The 16,318-nt window shown below is 41.2% G+C and overlaps 2 protein-coding genes across 11 annotated transcripts; both read right to left on the minus strand.

Moving 5' to 3' along the window:
* Window positions 1–231: 231 nt before the first annotated feature.
* LOC101771833 (transcription factor CSA) lies at window positions 232–2,487 on the minus strand. Its single transcript, XM_004979072.2, has 2 exons — window positions 2,151–2,487; window positions 232–1,132 (listed from the first exon to the last, which is right to left on the minus strand). Exons 1-2 carry the CDS (start codon window positions 2,311–2,313, stop codon window positions 483–485), a joined length of 813 nt encoding a protein of 270 aa, XP_004979129.1. The 5' UTR covers window positions 2,314–2,487; the 3' UTR covers window positions 232–482.
* Window positions 2,488–10,953: 8,466 nt separating this feature from the next.
* LOC105915023 lies at window positions 10,954–15,532 on the minus strand. Of its 10 annotated transcripts, none has more exons than XM_022828967.1 (6): window positions 15,434–15,532; window positions 14,273–14,353; window positions 13,997–14,061; window positions 13,574–13,681; window positions 11,497–11,728; window positions 10,954–11,283 (listed from the first exon to the last, which is right to left on the minus strand). In XM_022828967.1, the coding sequence occupies exons 2-6, from the start codon at window positions 14,273–14,275 to the stop codon at window positions 10,984–10,986; spliced, it is 708 nt and encodes a 235-aa protein (XP_022684702.1). In that variant the 5' UTR covers window positions 14,276–14,353; window positions 15,434–15,532; the 3' UTR covers window positions 10,954–10,983. The 10 variants fall into 10 exon arrangements, 4 of the variants coding, with proteins under 4 accessions (XP_022684702.1, XP_022684701.1, XP_022684704.1 ...); XM_022828966.1 differs by having other exon boundaries at window positions 15,267–15,532; XM_022828969.1 differs by having other exon boundaries at window positions 10,954–11,051; window positions 11,168–11,283; window positions 14,273–15,532.
* Window positions 15,533–16,318: the final 786 nt, after the last annotated feature.

The raw sequence follows: 16,318 nt of genomic DNA on the forward strand, positions 1-16,318 counted from the left end.
GGTTAATCTTTACTGAGGTAACAACATTTGGTTTAGAAGTCACAATTTAAATACAGGAGGAATTCATCTATATCATGCCCTAATGGGCATGAACATAAAACCGGAAGTAGTAGGTTGTAGGTCCATGCATGTTTAGTTTTCTGGAGTCCATGCATGAGTTTTGCTGCAAATTTAAAATCTGAACTCAGTGGATCTGATGACCAACACATCATAAGACAGACAAGCGAGAAATGTAGTAGACTAGGTAATAAATACACTTTAAGGAATTAACCATGTGTCTTGAACCTTATTTGATCGATCGATCGATCAGCACATGATCACAATGCCCTAATAAACCATTAACGATGATGCTCTATCCCTGCTGCATACTTATCCTGAACTACTGCTTCCAATTTAATTAAATTAGTGACGATGCCCTAACAAACAACACCGATCAATACACTTGATTGATCACCGATTGGTCCTTAAAGAACTCAATTTAATTACGAGGAAACGCCGACGCCGAGGAAGTCGATGAAGGGCACGTCCTTCCTCTTCAGCGCCTCATCGCCGCCTTCGCTGGCATGGTAATCCTTCTGGCCGTGCACGTGCTCATGGTGGCCATGGCGGCCGATATCCATGGTCAGAGCTTCTCTTGGAGAGGAGAAGGTGATGGAGACAGGCGGCGCCGCCTGCCTGCCGCTGTAGCTGTACCTCGCCGCCTCGAAGCTCGCCCCCAGAAAGCTCTTACTGCCAGTAGCTGTGCCAAAGCTCTTGAACAGTGAAGTAGGACGAGCAGCCGGCGGCGAGCTGAACATGCCACCGCCGCCCCCGAGCTTGGAGAAGCCGAAGCAGAGCGATGAGCTCGCCGCCGGCGTGCCGGCGCCGAAGGGGTACGCCGAGGACGGCGAGGAGGAGGTTGCGGCCCTGGCAAGGAGCCTAGAGCGCTCGCGGCTGCGGCGCGCCATGACGACGTGCCAGTGGTTCTTGACGGCGTTGTCGGTGCGGCCGGGGAAGAGGCGGGCGATGAGGGCCCACTTGTTGCCGTGGACGCGGTGGGCGTTGAGCAGCCGCTCCTCCTCCTCCTCCGTGAAGGGCCGCTTGTTGATCCGGGGGTCCAGCTGGTTGAACCACCGGAGCCGGCAGCTCTTGCCTTGACAAACATCGATTATATCCACGCAAATTAGTATGAAAAATTTCTGATTAAATTGACATGTCAGGAAATCATCTGAAATTAACCGTCAATAGTTTAGGATTGACAGAATTAAAAGAGAGGGAACAGAATAATTGCAAGCTTGGCATCAGAGGTGAGTGAAATTTTCCAGTGGGTGTAGGTGATCCACTCTTGACACAGGCACTTGTGCATGGGTCATATGAGCCAACGGTACTTGCATGTTGAATTTATTTTTTAATTCTACAGAAACATACTTGATCTTTTCCTTGGTTTATACATATATTTAACTTTCTTGAAAAAAATTGAGGTTAATTTTGAATTAGATGTGGGGAGGAATAAAGATGCTTGGTATAAAAATGGTCAAAATTGAGGGAAAAAAATGTCCCGTTTGTACATATATAGGTGGTCAAAATTCTACCATACATGTTACTCTTAGATTCTTAATCCATCTCCGATTAAATATATTGTAGTATCTCGTTATACTAATGTTCTTTAACTAGATGAAATATAAGAACAACTCAGAACTGCTCATCACACGAACTTTTTATTCTATTATTATCTCCAGGGATATCTCCTCAAATTAACTAACAAAAACTCAATTAGCTAGCTCACACAAGATTCATGTTCAAATCATCTGGGTGCCTGGCTTTCTTGATGTGTTCAGATTCAAGCATGTGCTTCAACAAATTATTTCCCCAATAAAACTAATAACACACACGCATGTTATCAAATCTTTTCCCCAAAAAATAACACATATAATCAAGTCAATTTTGATCCCCAATCAAAGAAATATGAACAAAAATTAACCCAAATATCTGAATAATATCATCAATCAGGCTGATCCATGGCTGGATCCAAGGATTCATAGGATCCCGGACACAAAATCAACACATGCACGAAATCCTTATGGTGGAGGTGGAGCAACTTCTTTCCTTAAAAAAGAATGCAAGGTAGGAGAACAAACACAGAAAACAGCCGTTCAAAGAACCCAACCAACCTGATCTCCCCTCCAGCTTCTCAGCAATGGAGTTCCAGTTCTGCGGCCCGTACTTGTCGACGAGCTGCCTCAGCTTCTCGTCCTCCCCAGGCCGCCAGTGGCCTCTCGGACATGATGACGACTTGGTGCCATCCGATGTGTTCGTCGTCGACGAGGATGGCATCTCTGCCACGAACAAGAAACGTGATGCCTGGCTAGCGAGCTTCGATGTTAACTTCGATGAGCAAGACGAGAACAGTTGTGTATGATTGAGTTAGCTATTGTCTACAGACTAGTCAAAGCTAGGGTGTATAAGAGATAAGAGGGATAGATGAGAGAGCTAATGTGCGAGAGAGAAGGCCAGGGTGTTTGCCCATATATACTCTTGTACACACATTGGTTGAGATAGCCTCTAGGGCTTTGATGAAAGGTCCCTTTAGTTTAGTTTTACACGTCAAGAGGGCTGTGGCATGCTTATGCAATAATGTGTCAACATGTCATCGCTCTCTTTCACCAACTTGTCTCTGCTGTTTGGCTATTTGCCAAAGACCACTCTTCTCACAGCTCTCATCAAACACAAACCTATCCCCGGTTACCAGCTTTATATTGTACTTCCTGTCTAACTTCCCTAACAATATTCTCCTCAATGAAAGATTTTTTTTAGAAAATGGATAAAAATCGAGCCTCTGCGACTCGGCAATGAAAGATACCATCAGTATTTTAAATAGCGCTTGGATCCTATCTAGTTGTCAAATAATGTTGTATGTGTTGATTACGCTGTTATACATTACAGATATGATACAGTAAGAAACCTAAATAAGCCATGGTCATGTGTAACTAGCCTTAATGATACAGTACAGATATGTTGTATACAGATGTTGCCAATATAGAGAAAATACAAGACTTTCGATTGGTGCGATTAATTTGTATCTTGAATCAAAGTTGACATTACATGGTTATTTAAGTAGTTCAAGAAATAATTTTGTCATGGCTCGGACAACCAGAGGCCAAATCCAGTGTGCACACCTTTCTTAATATACAAGGCAAGCCTATAATTTGTTCCTTATTTTTTGTTTCTTTGGTTGCATATTATTGTATCTTACATTAACTTCATGACATCCCTGTTTATTATGGTCTACTAGTCAAACATGATTCAGATCCTGTTAGAAAAATTACATGAAACAAATTCGGTAGGAGAAAAGTTGTTAAGGTCAACATTTCAGTTCACCCCCAAAAGGCAAACCGTTCTAGCTCTGCCATTACAACCATTCACAAAAACAGCAAGCCTAGTAATGACTACTGAGCTAGCATTCACGAAAGGTGGTTGGTTGCATCCTGACCAGATGCCCCAGATTAGCAGTCTCGGAGCATGGGATGCTATGCAGAAGGGGATGCATTCAAGAATCCATGTTGCTCACAGTTCATTGTGTATGGCAGATATGAAGTAACACATGCAACATGATGGCTTGATACTTTGTAGTGAGCCTGTGTCCTGCAGAAAGATGTGTGCTGGTCCACAATATATGCTAAGATTGACATACACTTGTAATTATCAGAAAAGGAAGTGCTGGAAGTTGGAACTAGTTACCAAATTAATTTCTTCGAGTATTTTTGCTAAGAAATGCTAGTATGTGTCAGACTGTCAGCTTAACTACCTACATATTCACATTATGAAAAACATTTTGAATGTTTGTAACAAAAGTAAAACTACAAAAGCATTTGAGGCATACTCTCTGAATCAGTATTCCGATTTTACTTCATTGAAATGTGGTGGAGGTTTGGTGAGCAGCTTTACATCCAAACAATTATTGGATGCATATTTCATTAAATCATATACTTTGAAGCGATAGTAGAGTTCTGCGCCTGAATAACACCACTGTAGACAGTACAAATATTTTCTGTGCCTGAATAGTTTGTACGAATTTAAACTGTGGTACATGTCTCAAAACTAGAATTTTTTGGACAGCTATACCACGCACCTACACTTCAGCATCTTGGATAGCTCATGCCTACCCGGCATATTCTCATATGTGAATTGTTCCTTTGGCTGTTATCAAAGCAGTTGCCACATGAGATGTGGTACGGTGCTGACGTGGATTGCCCTAGCTTGCCATGCTAACCGGTGTTACATGTAAGAAGCTTTTAAGCGCATGTTAGTATATCAAGTGGACCCAGTCCATTAATATTGGACCACACCAACAGCGAGATGCAGTGAAGCGTATGTGAGTATATGTCAATATATGGGCCTTTGGTTTTCATGTTTGGTCCAAGCTAGTAACCGAACTGTTGATGCATAACACAATGCATAATTTGGTGAAAGTTGTCCTAACACATAGTGTTCTGATAATATTTTGTATGTAAACTATTTTTTTGAATTTAACTCAAAAGATAAATGTATTATGGTTCAGGCATATAACTTGCTACATTCATGTTGTAATTTGAGCAGAATCAATATGTTTTTCAGGATATCTGAAATTTGCAAAGTGTACATATATCTAGAGGGCACTAACAATGTGCAAAAAAAATTTATGAGGGCACTAAGTACGTAACTGACTGTTTAATGTCAAGTATGTAACCCCTTAAAATCTGCATATCCAAAGTATATATCCCAAATTGTTCGACATTATTTCCGTTGTCCAAGATGGATGGTAAGTGGTTGATTGCACCCAACTACTCAACCATACTCCCAAAAATAACTAACCTCATAACTCTTAGTTCTGGTGAGGAAATGCAATTTTATAGAAACGAAAATAGAAAGCTAACTAACTCAAAAGTAATGGACCATGGCCAAAATTCGTTCAGTAATACAAGTACACAGGGTCCCAACACGATAGAGAATGTTTGTACCAGAAAAGCAAGCGATGGTGTGGAAATTTATTTGATACAATAACTAAACAGGCATCCTATAGATCAGAGCAGTACATCTAAAGTACAAACATCTTCAGATCTTTTTGTAATATTGAGTAAGATATAATTGATGACATATTAATCTTAGTCGAAATATAAATCATCAATGATTATTTTATTGGCAATCTATCACGTTTTGATTTTTTAGAGGTTTGAATTCATACCTAAACATTGGGTTCAAGCAATGAAGTAATTGCACTTAGCATATGCAGCATTATAGATATAGCAGCTTCTCTAAATTTTCAAGTCAAAGTAGTTTCACCTGTGAGATAATGATGTTGAAAAGTTAACAAGACATGTTAACAAAGACTTGTATAAGGCTTTAGGTCCTTAATTCCGTTCAAGAAAACATGACAATGCCCTTGCAACGGCTGGCAATATATAATCCATAATCTAGTACCTAATCTTGGTTAGCTTGTCAGTCTGACTTGGCATGCGCCAAGGATGGAGCTTTAGCTTGTTGCTTTGGAATTGATTCAGTTTCCAGAAAGCTTTGTTAACTAACAAAAGGTGTTGTCGAGCTCACGAAGAAAGAAAGCTATGTTGTCACAAGATCAATGAAGTGTTGCATAAGTTTTTGGCTGCTAAAAGATTGCGAGCTTTGACAAATTAAGATGTGATAATTGAAGAGCTTAGCATCTATTATTAGTAAACTCATAGTTGCATCACCCATGTTTGATCTGATTAAGCTTAGTTTCCTTGTGAAGGCTTCTGTGCATTTAGCCGTCTGCAAAGCCGATGGCCTAGGTAGTCCTAATACTAATTAACAACAAAAATACAATATATGCATATATAAGAATTGTATATGTATGTTATACTGGTTAGAATAAATTCAACATTTGGAGTTCTATACATAATAGCTGAAATGTTACTTCTTAATTTTCTGCCGTAACAGAATGTTATCCTTCCTGTAAAGAAAACAAAATTACTAGATCTACCATTGATCCATACACAATAATGTAAGATATCCTAAATTTAGAAAACTAGCATCAATAACGTTACTGCCCAATTTTCTGATTGTTAAACGGTTTCTTGACTCAGCCGGAGGGAATTATTAAATAGTAAAAACATGCACTCAGGCATGGGATGTGATGTAAGAATGAGAAACAACACGCACAATCCAATTGGTACATGTTCAAAAGCAATGGAAGATTGTTCAGCATTGAGAACGACTCACAACCAATCACCGTAAGAGAGGGGAACAACAAGAAAACGAACTCATCAAAGTACATGCTTTCATATTCATCCTTAACAATCTAAGGCATAAATTACTTGATGCCAAAACTACCTAAGATATTAGGATACACATTTAAAAAATCATTAAGAGATGTATTGAAAACATGCTTATATATGATTCACGGAATGGATGCATGGTGAATTAGAGTTTTCCATCAGTGTGAATCTGCGGTCATGTAAAGTTGGCTTCCTAATTCATGCATGTAACAATCGAGTCCATTAGACTGATGAATTTGATCAATCAGATTATGTAGCTTGCTATCCTAGGTTGGAAACAACACTAAACAAATTGATATCTTGTGTTTTATATTTACTCATGGCTGACCAGAACAGGTCAGCTGTAGACTGCATGCAGTGCAGCACATTCACCTCTGAAACAACCTCTTTTTTGCTGCACGTGCACGTTAAAAATCTATGGTCAGATGAGTCAAATAACGAGCACAAACATCAACCAGAATTGATCACCAAGCAGACTGGGCTGGGATCTAGATCTACTACACTTTTGTGTAATTTTATTATCAGAAAAGCATTGTAATATAAACACTAATTTAATTTCTATACCACTGGTACTATCAGTTATTTACTGACTATAGTAGAGTATAATATGACCCAATAGTATCTACAGAAGTATACACAGGCATGAGCCATACATGCTTATGGTTTGGTGACACAGGATCAGGTAGAAGTAACAATATTTGTCCTATAAAATAGTAGTTTCATTCGATTCATTCACATTGGCAGTAGCATCTTGCATTGGTGTGGACGCGGACAACACGGCAGAGGGAATTGCTTGCGTAGATTGGATCAGCTTTGACAAAATCTCATTTAGTTTATCTACTTCTAATGGAAGTAGTTAAGCCTTGTTAGACCGCAAGTCGTTGTTGAGACACTTCAGAGTCAATGTTCCAAAAACAAATTTTCAATTCTTTTGTCTCGAGGAAGAATACCAGTTCACCAACACTACCCAAATATAGAGCCTGAAATAATTTACCCGATATTATATACGTAATTCTTACCATATGGTATGCAGGTAAAAACTAGTGGTAATTGAATTGAGACTCAAAAGTGACCAAGTCAGACCTAACCTTTGCAAGGGAACACACGAACACAAAAGGTAGTTGATCATCTGGTTGAACAAGGTTGGACAAAGCCAGTCGTGTTTGCTCAGGACAATCGACTTGATCCAACCACCACACCTCTCTCACACACTGCAAAAGACACACAAACACACACGTGCGTGGGGCCGGACGGCCGGTCGGCCCTGAACTTCGAACGTCAGACAAGCTGCTCGTCTTCTCGGTTCAGATCTGTGCAAGGGACCAGACTACAGCATGCATGAGTCCAAGACCTTTATCTTCTTGTAAAACTTGGTTGCTGAATTTTTCTTCTATCTCTTCTGATGTTATAGTATGAAAAACTTTGGGTAGCAAAATATTAAGGTTTGACTATTACAGCATATGGCTGTGTAAGGGTTGGATTTACCGCTATTAAAACTACTGTAGGGTAGGAACAGAGATTGTGTGTTACCGTCGACCTTTTACGGCCCAGCATTTTCAAATCAAAATACAAATTTGTAATTTTACGGTCCGAATTCACCTGTAATAACCTGACAGAGTTTTCATAAGCACCAACTAATTTCCAAAATTTCTGAAAACTTGTTCAAAGCTGTTTTGTTTGGTGAGTTTTTTCATACCAGTTACTGACAAAATGAGCAGCCCACCATGCTGAGAGAGTGAGAGCTCTTGATGATACCTGTTTGCCGGAGCAACCAGCCAACCAAGCAAAAAGCAACTGAAACGATCCAAACAAAAGTGTCAGCTGGTTGGTTGCAAGCTTCACCTTAACAGCTACCTCTCCCCCACAGCCTCCCGGCAAACAAGCCAAGCACTTCCTGCAACAAGAGGGTCAGTTACACCACCCCAAAGCAAACAAACCTTTCTCCGATTCTGCCCAAGCAACCACCGGTCCTACCACTGATTTCCATTGGCGAGATAGAGCCACCCACAAGGCTCCAAGCAGTTGCCCTAAAGCACCCTAAAGCCATGGAAACCCAACCAATGCTCAGCAGGGAAACCCTTTGCTTGCCAGTGCATCATGAAAGCAACAGTGGACCATGTCTTCAAAAACTATGCCACTTCTGCATGCACAACCCAACAGATGGATATATGCGAAATGGTATGGTTGTTCCAGTAGTAATCGATAGGAGTGTTTGTTGACGCTGGCCAGGTGCTATTTGGGGGCAGCCAACGTTAACTGGTGCACAGAATTGGGGTTGGCTGGTGTCAGGGGTCATTGAACAGCGCTGCCAGCCATTTGCTGTTCTTTGCAGGGCATAAGCATGTGCATGACGCTTGTTTGTTGAGTGGCTGTTTTGGAAACGCATTGTCAGGGAATGCATGGTTTCAGAACACAGTAATTGATTGATCTCCTCATGATGTTGCAGGAAAAATAGCTGTTAGTTACTGGTGGTAGTTTGGAGCTTTTTACCACAGAGTTTTTATCTCTATTATCTTGTCTGTAGCAAAACTCACTTACCATCGTAGTAACAAGATTACATTTCAGGTAACTTTGCTTGGTCGGCCCATATATGTACTTGGCCCACGTAACACATTGGCCTACCAGCCAAATTGGATGATGCAGTACTATGTCAGAGGAGCCATGTTCTTCAAATCTGAAAACCCTTCGTATCCTTGAATTAACTTGAATTCTGAGAACGGTAGATCAACCGCTACCCAGAAGTTTTCACGTCGTCTGTTTTTGGTTGCAGGACTCCCGTTACTGCTAAACCCTGCCTTTTGAATTTTGATGCATCTTTGTCATCAGAGTCCAATTTTCAGATGCAGAATGGAGTATTACTCTGTAAAGACAACTCACCTTACCAGAAACATATTGCATGTCATACGTATATCAGACACATAGTGCAAGTGTGCAGGTTGTGCTCAGGCGTGGGGTTCCTTGCCTGAAGATTTTTTATTTTTTTTGTGGCAGTTCATAGATTCCTTACAAGATGTGTGTCACACTCGCGCGCGCACGACATGCTCAGTTGAGCAGGTTGCAGGTTACAGGACCTGATCTAAGAAAATTGTATACAGCTCACTATTCTGACTGTAAATTTATGATGAAATTTCTGCGAGTAAATAGCATCTTTAGGCCTACATGCAGAGACTACAGGATATTGCTGCTGTCCACAGACTGGAAACTAAGAAATGGTTTACCAGGTCAAGAGTGAGTCTGCACTTTTATGGACAATGAGGAAGATAAAAGACATGTGGCACATTTGCATATCGAAGCAAGGCATTTCCTGGAAGCTGCAGTAAGCAGAGAACACAATATTTTAAAGATATCAGTAAGAGAAGAGAGGGCAATAGCCGCAGCACAGGAATGAGCATAGTAAGCTGAACAAATCAACTGAAACTAGACATATAACATCAGTGACAAATATATCACAGGAAAAAAAAAGCACCGACAACAATAATTAGGGGTTGAAGGTGTAAAATGCCAATTATAACCAGTTGATGCCATTGTTTGACAGAATCAATGCTGGCATCATCAAGATGAAAGCAGCGCACAAGAAACTTATTGGATATATGGGAGTTGTTAGCAATACAACCTTCTCCAAAAAGGCTTCTGCACATATATAAGTTACAATTATCAAAAAGCTTCACAAAAGCAAAGTACTAACACATGCATGAGTACACATCAACAGCTTTTGAGAAGGCTTTTGATACACAAAAGAATGCAGAAGTTGACAAGTGGTAACGAACAAGTAGTGCAATTCTCTCATTGAGTGATGAGATAATAGTTTACCTAAAAAGTATCGGCCTTCTGTAAAGGAAATAATAACATTTTGCACATATTTTTTTCTGTAGGAACTGAATTGTCAGATTCTTTACAATCACATTGTGGTATTCAGGGTTGGAAAAGGATACAAGAAGTAGGTATTTCTTGTACTCCCAATTGTCGACTTTTTTATGCGATCTCTTATATATATCTAGCTAGCAGGATATTTGGTTCCTGACTTACTGCTGGTAGCTTGGAGCTTTCTACCACCATAGAGTGATCAAAACTCTTTTACAATCACATTAATAAAAGATTTTGTTTCAGATAAATTTTCTTTAGCTGGCCCACTTTCACATTTGGGTGATGTAACACATTGGGCCACCAGCAATTTTGGATTCTGCTGTGTTCAATCGGAGCCAAGTTCTTCAAATGTGAAATACCCTTCGTTTCCTTGCATCAACCTGAATTTCAGGATAGGTATACCAAGCAGCATGCTAGCATGTGTGTTCTGAGAGTGGTAGGTATTGGCTGCAGTGTACTCCTACGAACTTCAAGTGTCAGATTTCCATCTATGACACATATCTTCGCATGACAGATGCATGAGATCCACAAATAAATATGGACTCCTGAAACAGCACGTCTTTTCATCTTCAGAACTAACTGTGCCCAAAAATTAACCTGCAGATCAACTGATCCAGAAGATTTCACATCGTCATGATTGGTTGCAAGACTCCGTTCTAAACAGCGTGAAGATTATGTGTTATAGACTTAGTCTTATTGGGTTATCTCCTGTAGTTATGCTTATTACACATAACTACATACACCTTTTAAGACTGAAGGTATCCTTATGAATCAGTCAACTAGAGACTAGAGGGTATATAGAGTGGACACTAAGAAATGGTTTACAAGGTTCGAAAGCAAATCTGCACTATTATAGACAGTGAGGGAGATAACAGACATGACACATTTCAATATTCATAGGAAGACATTTCCTGGAACCTGCAGCAAGCAGAGCACAATATTCAAAATATTCGAGTAAAAGAGAGAAGAGGACAATAACCATAGCACATGAACAAGCACAGTCAGCTGAACAAATATTCCAGATTGATGCACACCTCCAGCAGGCTGCACCTCCATCTTTGTGGCTGCAGCTAACACTGGACACCGCCGGACTCCCCGTTGCATTAGCCGGAGCAGACATGCCGATGGCCTCGATCGACCTTGGCAGCAGCTGCTTATTGTATAGAAGTTAAAGGGATTTGAGTGATTATAATTTTTGCAGATTTATCTGTTATGTGATTTGAATCTTATATTATAAAAGTTATAGGGATTTTAGTGATTGTAGTTTTGTATGTGTTCAGATTTATTAAATATGCATGTTTTAACTGCATCATAAACATGCATGTTGCAAAGGAGTGTGTAGCAGCCAAGCGGTTGCAATGACCTGGGTTCGAATCCTCGTGGGAGCGAATTTCAGGCTGGGTAAAACAAAAAAGGTCAGGGGGTGAGCCATCACCAATGCGTGGCTGCTCCTCTGGATCTGCAAGCTTGAGGATGCAGCATGTGAAGGAGGCTGGGTGCCGCGGGACTGGAGATATCGCACTGATGAGGTGAGTTCTGCCCTAGTCAATTCCAGCAACACTTTCAAGGGTATCAAAGTTGCTACTGCAATGTACCTGTCATGCAAGGAAACAACCATTAGCATAGATGACAATGTTAAGAAGGTTGAAATAGTTGCTGGGCAACCAGGCTGTGGTGCATCGACCGATCATCCTATCTGTGTGATTGTGTCCATGCATGACATGGTCATCGTTCGAATCAAGGAGAGGCAGTGCGCCATTGACTTCTTGTTGAAACCAACTGTATACCAGATCCATAGTACTTACATAAAAAGATTTGGTCAGAGATCAACAACTGTATCATCAATTCCATAAGGTTATGTACCCTCATATGGGGAAGAAAAGTAGTAGGTAAAACCACCCTGATGACACATCTTGTCTGGAAAAATGAAATAGTGAAGAGCCACTTCTCAATGGTAATATGGGTGTGTTGCAGAGAAAACCCTGGTCCAGAATGAGTCATAATGAGGTCCTTGTGCAAGAAACTGGAATTCACTGGTTGCATACAAGATAGACCCAAGGGCCAAGGCTAAGAACAGAGAGATTTCTACCGGTTCTTGATGGTGTTTGTTGCTAACCCCGTGCAGTGGATGACATACTCATAGTACAATTGGGGATTAGCAAGGCAGGAAGCAAGGTTATCATTACCACTATATACGAACACTTGGCATGCAGGATGGATAGGAGTAATATTCTTCCTGTAGAATTCTTGCCAATGGAAGACCTTGGCTGCCTGTTCATGGAAATGCATTAGGTGGTGAACATCCTGAAGAATACTGAAAGTTACTAGTTATTGGGAAAGGTATCATTGAGACTTTATTAAGAGAATGCAGCCCTTTGGCAACAATTGTGAGCGGACTACTAAGAGACAATCTCAAGAAGTATTGGTGCACCATTTTAAGACACTGTCAGTCATTCTAGGTTGCAAGCTTCTGCCTCACCACCTACAAAGTTGCTTTGGAGTATTTGGCACATATCCTCAATGGAAATTCACACGGGCGAAGACTTGATATGCCTGTGGGTGCGCAATGGTGCCATCAGCGACAAGGGTAGGAAAACCAGCATAGAGAATGTTGCAGCGGACTGCTTTGATGATCTACTGAGGAAAGCTTTCATACAACCATCCCATGTTCCAGGGTTTTTACAGAGTGGACGATATGTTAAGAGACACAGCCTTGTACATAGGTCCAATGCCTCTTCCAAAAACAAGAATGCACAAGAGCAGAAACAAAGATCATCAAACTAGCAGGCTTAAATATAAGGGTTCAGTTGAAGACATCGTATTTGTTTACTCTCCCGTTTACACTTATGGTTTGTTTGTAATTCTTGGTTGAAATCATGCTGACATTGTCTTTTTTTTAACTCTCCCCTTTACACGTTATTGTTTGTTTGTAATTCCTGGCCTTTACACTTGTTAGTTTGTTGGCCTGGGCACTATGCTCCTAGCGTAATTTGCAGTTCAATCTGTTTTTGTGATGTGTATAATAACTCCCTCCAGTCAAGAACAAGGACAATCACAGTTCGTGTGGTGGATTCCACCCACCAGGGTTCAAATTTTGATGTCCCCCTACAATAGATGTTTGTGAGTTTAATGACTCTGTGCATCCCTAGTTGGTGTAAAGGTCGCAAGTGATACTTTTTTCATCTAAAAAGTCAAGAACAACTGAACAAGTGACTTTTGGAACACAAGCGCTCAAAATGTTTAAACTGTTGGCCATCAATAATTTGATATCTCCAAGAAGATTCAGATTTAAAAATATTTTTTTGTGCATTTTAGAGTTCACAAATTTGTGAGCTAAAAAATACCTCTAATTTGTGATGCAGACAGTAATCATTCAGCCATTTGCAATTCATAACTAAGGAAACTATACAGAGGACATAGCAAAGGATGGAAAAACTTACAAGCCTGTTTGACACAATGCACCAATGGAGTGATTTGTCCTCACGATGCTTGAACAGAATTCTGCCAATTTAGTAGTCTCATCTTCATGAATAATCAACTTAAATGATCTGTACCAAGTGGAGAAAAATGTTCACGGTAACATGAGAAAATAATTTGACGATGAACTACTACGGGCATATCAGAATCGCATGGGCAACTAAATATATAACAAGATTAGTATTATCAGGCCCTTTTATTTCAGGGTTATAAAATTTCAAAGAATATATAACAATCAAATACATTTTTTTCCTTTTTCTTCCTTTCTGAAGAAAATTCCAAATTTCTTTTGTCATGCTGCAGCATTCTGACAGCTAAGTTATAATTTATAAAATAAAATGCAGAACAGAGTTGCAAGAAATGCCAAAGCATCATTTAACACGCACTGCCATTGAAGATTAGATTGGTGTCTCCCATTGCTCCACATTTCAGTCCAGCCCCACCAGCTAAGCTGTGTACAACAAAATCAAGTCACACGAAGCAATGCACCTTCCCTCAAAAAAATAAAAATAAAAAGAATGCAGTAGCAATATGAATGAACCATTTGCAAATGGCACGTCAAGAATAATCAGGTTAGATAGTCTAGGAAAGTAGGCATAAATGGTAATCTCCCATATCAACATGACAGGATTTCAGAAAGGAAACATTGCTGGAGTTCCTACCATGTTTCGCAACACAAAATAACAAATGCACACTGTGGAGCTTCATCGCGACTCCAATAACCAACTCTGCAGCAATACATCCTACAAACAATGAACGAAATAACCACCAATAAAGATATGACGTATATGGGAATTAGATCTAGTGCATCAGAGGTCCCCAACTCTAGCCAACTGCTGCCCTCAACCACCAAAAAAAAAAAAAAACTAGCCCATTGCCTGTTGAGCAAAACAACAGCAAGAACGGAAGCATTGAGTGACTGACATTTGCAATGCTTGTACTAGCCTAACAAAATCATCTAAACTAATAAAAGCTGAGACAGAAATCTACAATGTGTCTTGCACGTCTCCCTGGTTTCCATCTATTTTAAACATAACTTATAAGAAAACAGTTGTCAGCTCTATGCAATCAAGAAGCATCAAGAATTTAGTAGAAACTGAAAAAATATAGGATAACAACATAATATCGAAAAAAAGAGATCATATGCTTTGGCAACTACATTAACCAGAGCTCAGATACGCTAATGACCCACCAATGTCCAAGTTTAATGGGGCACAGAAGGTGGAAGCCAAATTGAACATATAGCACTAGTCCATGATGTATCAGATATTAAACCTACCCAGAGATGATTGTAGGTATGCAAAAGAGAAGTTTCAAACCTCCTAAAACCTGGCCCCCAATTATGCTATTAGGCATCAGAAACGCAGTCTTCACGGTATTTGGAACTGAAGACATAATTCAAATCCAGGTTTTCGGTGGTGGATATTGGGCATGGAAATGAATGCCAATTTACATGGAAACAACATATTAACAATAGATAAGCATAGATGGGTAAATATGAAATCAAATGGTCCAACAGTAGCCTGAATCCTGAAATAGCGCCTGTAACCAGAATCTAATTGTTGACGAGAGAAATCAGTGACCCTATTCTCAATTAATGTGGTACGAGGCACCAAGGTAACTCAGCTAGCCAGGTACCCATGGTTTTGGACAAACCTCAGCGCAGCACAGAAGGGTGGCGAATCCCTGACGGCCGTTGTGGTGCTTCTGCACCCCGCCGCTTCCCAGAAGTAAATCTCGGTGGCTCTATGGAGTAGCGGGCGTCCGGCGATGACCGAGATCGGCGCGGCAGAGAAAGACAAGGAAAGCGAATAAGCGCGTACCTTCTTAGGGCGCCGGCATTCCTCGCAGCCTTGCAGTTCGTCGCCGGCGGGCGCCTCCGCGACGGTCCACCGAACAACTAGCAAAAGGGGTACGGTGAAGATCTCTTTGATAAAAGCCCCCAGCATAAGCAGATATTTCTACAGCATTAACAAAGCCCCAGAAGACTTCTTTCACAAAAGCCAGTAGCCAGCCCAAAGAATGCCAAATGTCTCCGTATAAACTAACAAAATCCAGCCATGATGCAAATGTAACACATCATCGATGAAAACCGTTCGTTCTAAACATTGGAGAAGAGCCTCAGATCAAACCATGAATAGGACTCCACATTTCCAACATGAATTCAGTTGTTGTATTCATTCCACACCCACAATGCAGAACGGATGGGCAAAAGACTTCTTTCAGAATAGCCCCTCAAACGAGAAGCTATTTCTAAAGCTTTGAATAAGACCCCAACTCAACTAGGTACTTTTATGCTCCGGGGGCCTATAGGTAATGTAGCTTTTTTCAGATGTACCTTTCAATAAGATGTCATCATGTCCATACCTGAGGCCTGAGGGAGAGACTACTCTCCGAGAGTGCACCCACACGCTAACCAAATTCGTGGGCGGCGTGCGCGCGTACGGAGAGGCTTCCAGGACGCACACAACCTGTTCGATGGAATGCCGCGCCAAGCCGGGGCTCTTGCTGCGCGCCAACGCCGCGCTCCGCAGGCTCGCGCCGGGCAGCCACCGCGGGATCCACTTCGCGCCTCGCCCGGCCTCATCCGAGGACGAGGAGCAGGACCGGCCCCCGCCGTCGCGGTGTTGGTTCCGCGCCGCCTACGCCCGGCTCCTCCGCCACGCGGTTTCACTCAACGGCGTCGACCACGCAGGCGGCCTCCCGCG

The sequence above is a fragment of the Setaria italica genome, chromosome VIII, assembly GCF_000263155.2.
Source record: "Setaria italica strain Yugu1 chromosome VIII, Setaria_italica_v2.0, whole genome shotgun sequence".
In the NCBI taxonomy this organism is placed as follows: domain Eukaryota; kingdom Viridiplantae; phylum Streptophyta; class Magnoliopsida; order Poales; family Poaceae; genus Setaria; species Setaria italica.

Bases quoted from the DNA above. Each gene is read 5' to 3' on its own strand.
- LOC105915023 (XM_022828967.1), bottom strand. The intron at 13,682-13,996 runs GTGCGTGTTAAA...CACTTGGTACAG, and splicing joins CAATCTAATCTTCAATGGCA to ATCATTTAAGTTGATTATTC. The intron at 11,284-11,496 runs GTCATTGCAACC...TACAATAAGCAG, and splicing joins CCACGAGGATTCGAACCCAG to CTGCTGCCAAGGTCGATCGA.
- LOC101771833 (XM_004979072.2), bottom strand. From the start codon at position 2,313: ATGCCATCCTCGTCGACGACGAACACATCGGATGGCACCAAGTCGTCA. The intron at 1,133-2,150 runs GTTGGTTGGGTT...ATGTTTGTCAAG, and splicing joins GAAGCTGGAGGGGAGATCAG to GCAAGAGCTGCCGGCTCCGG.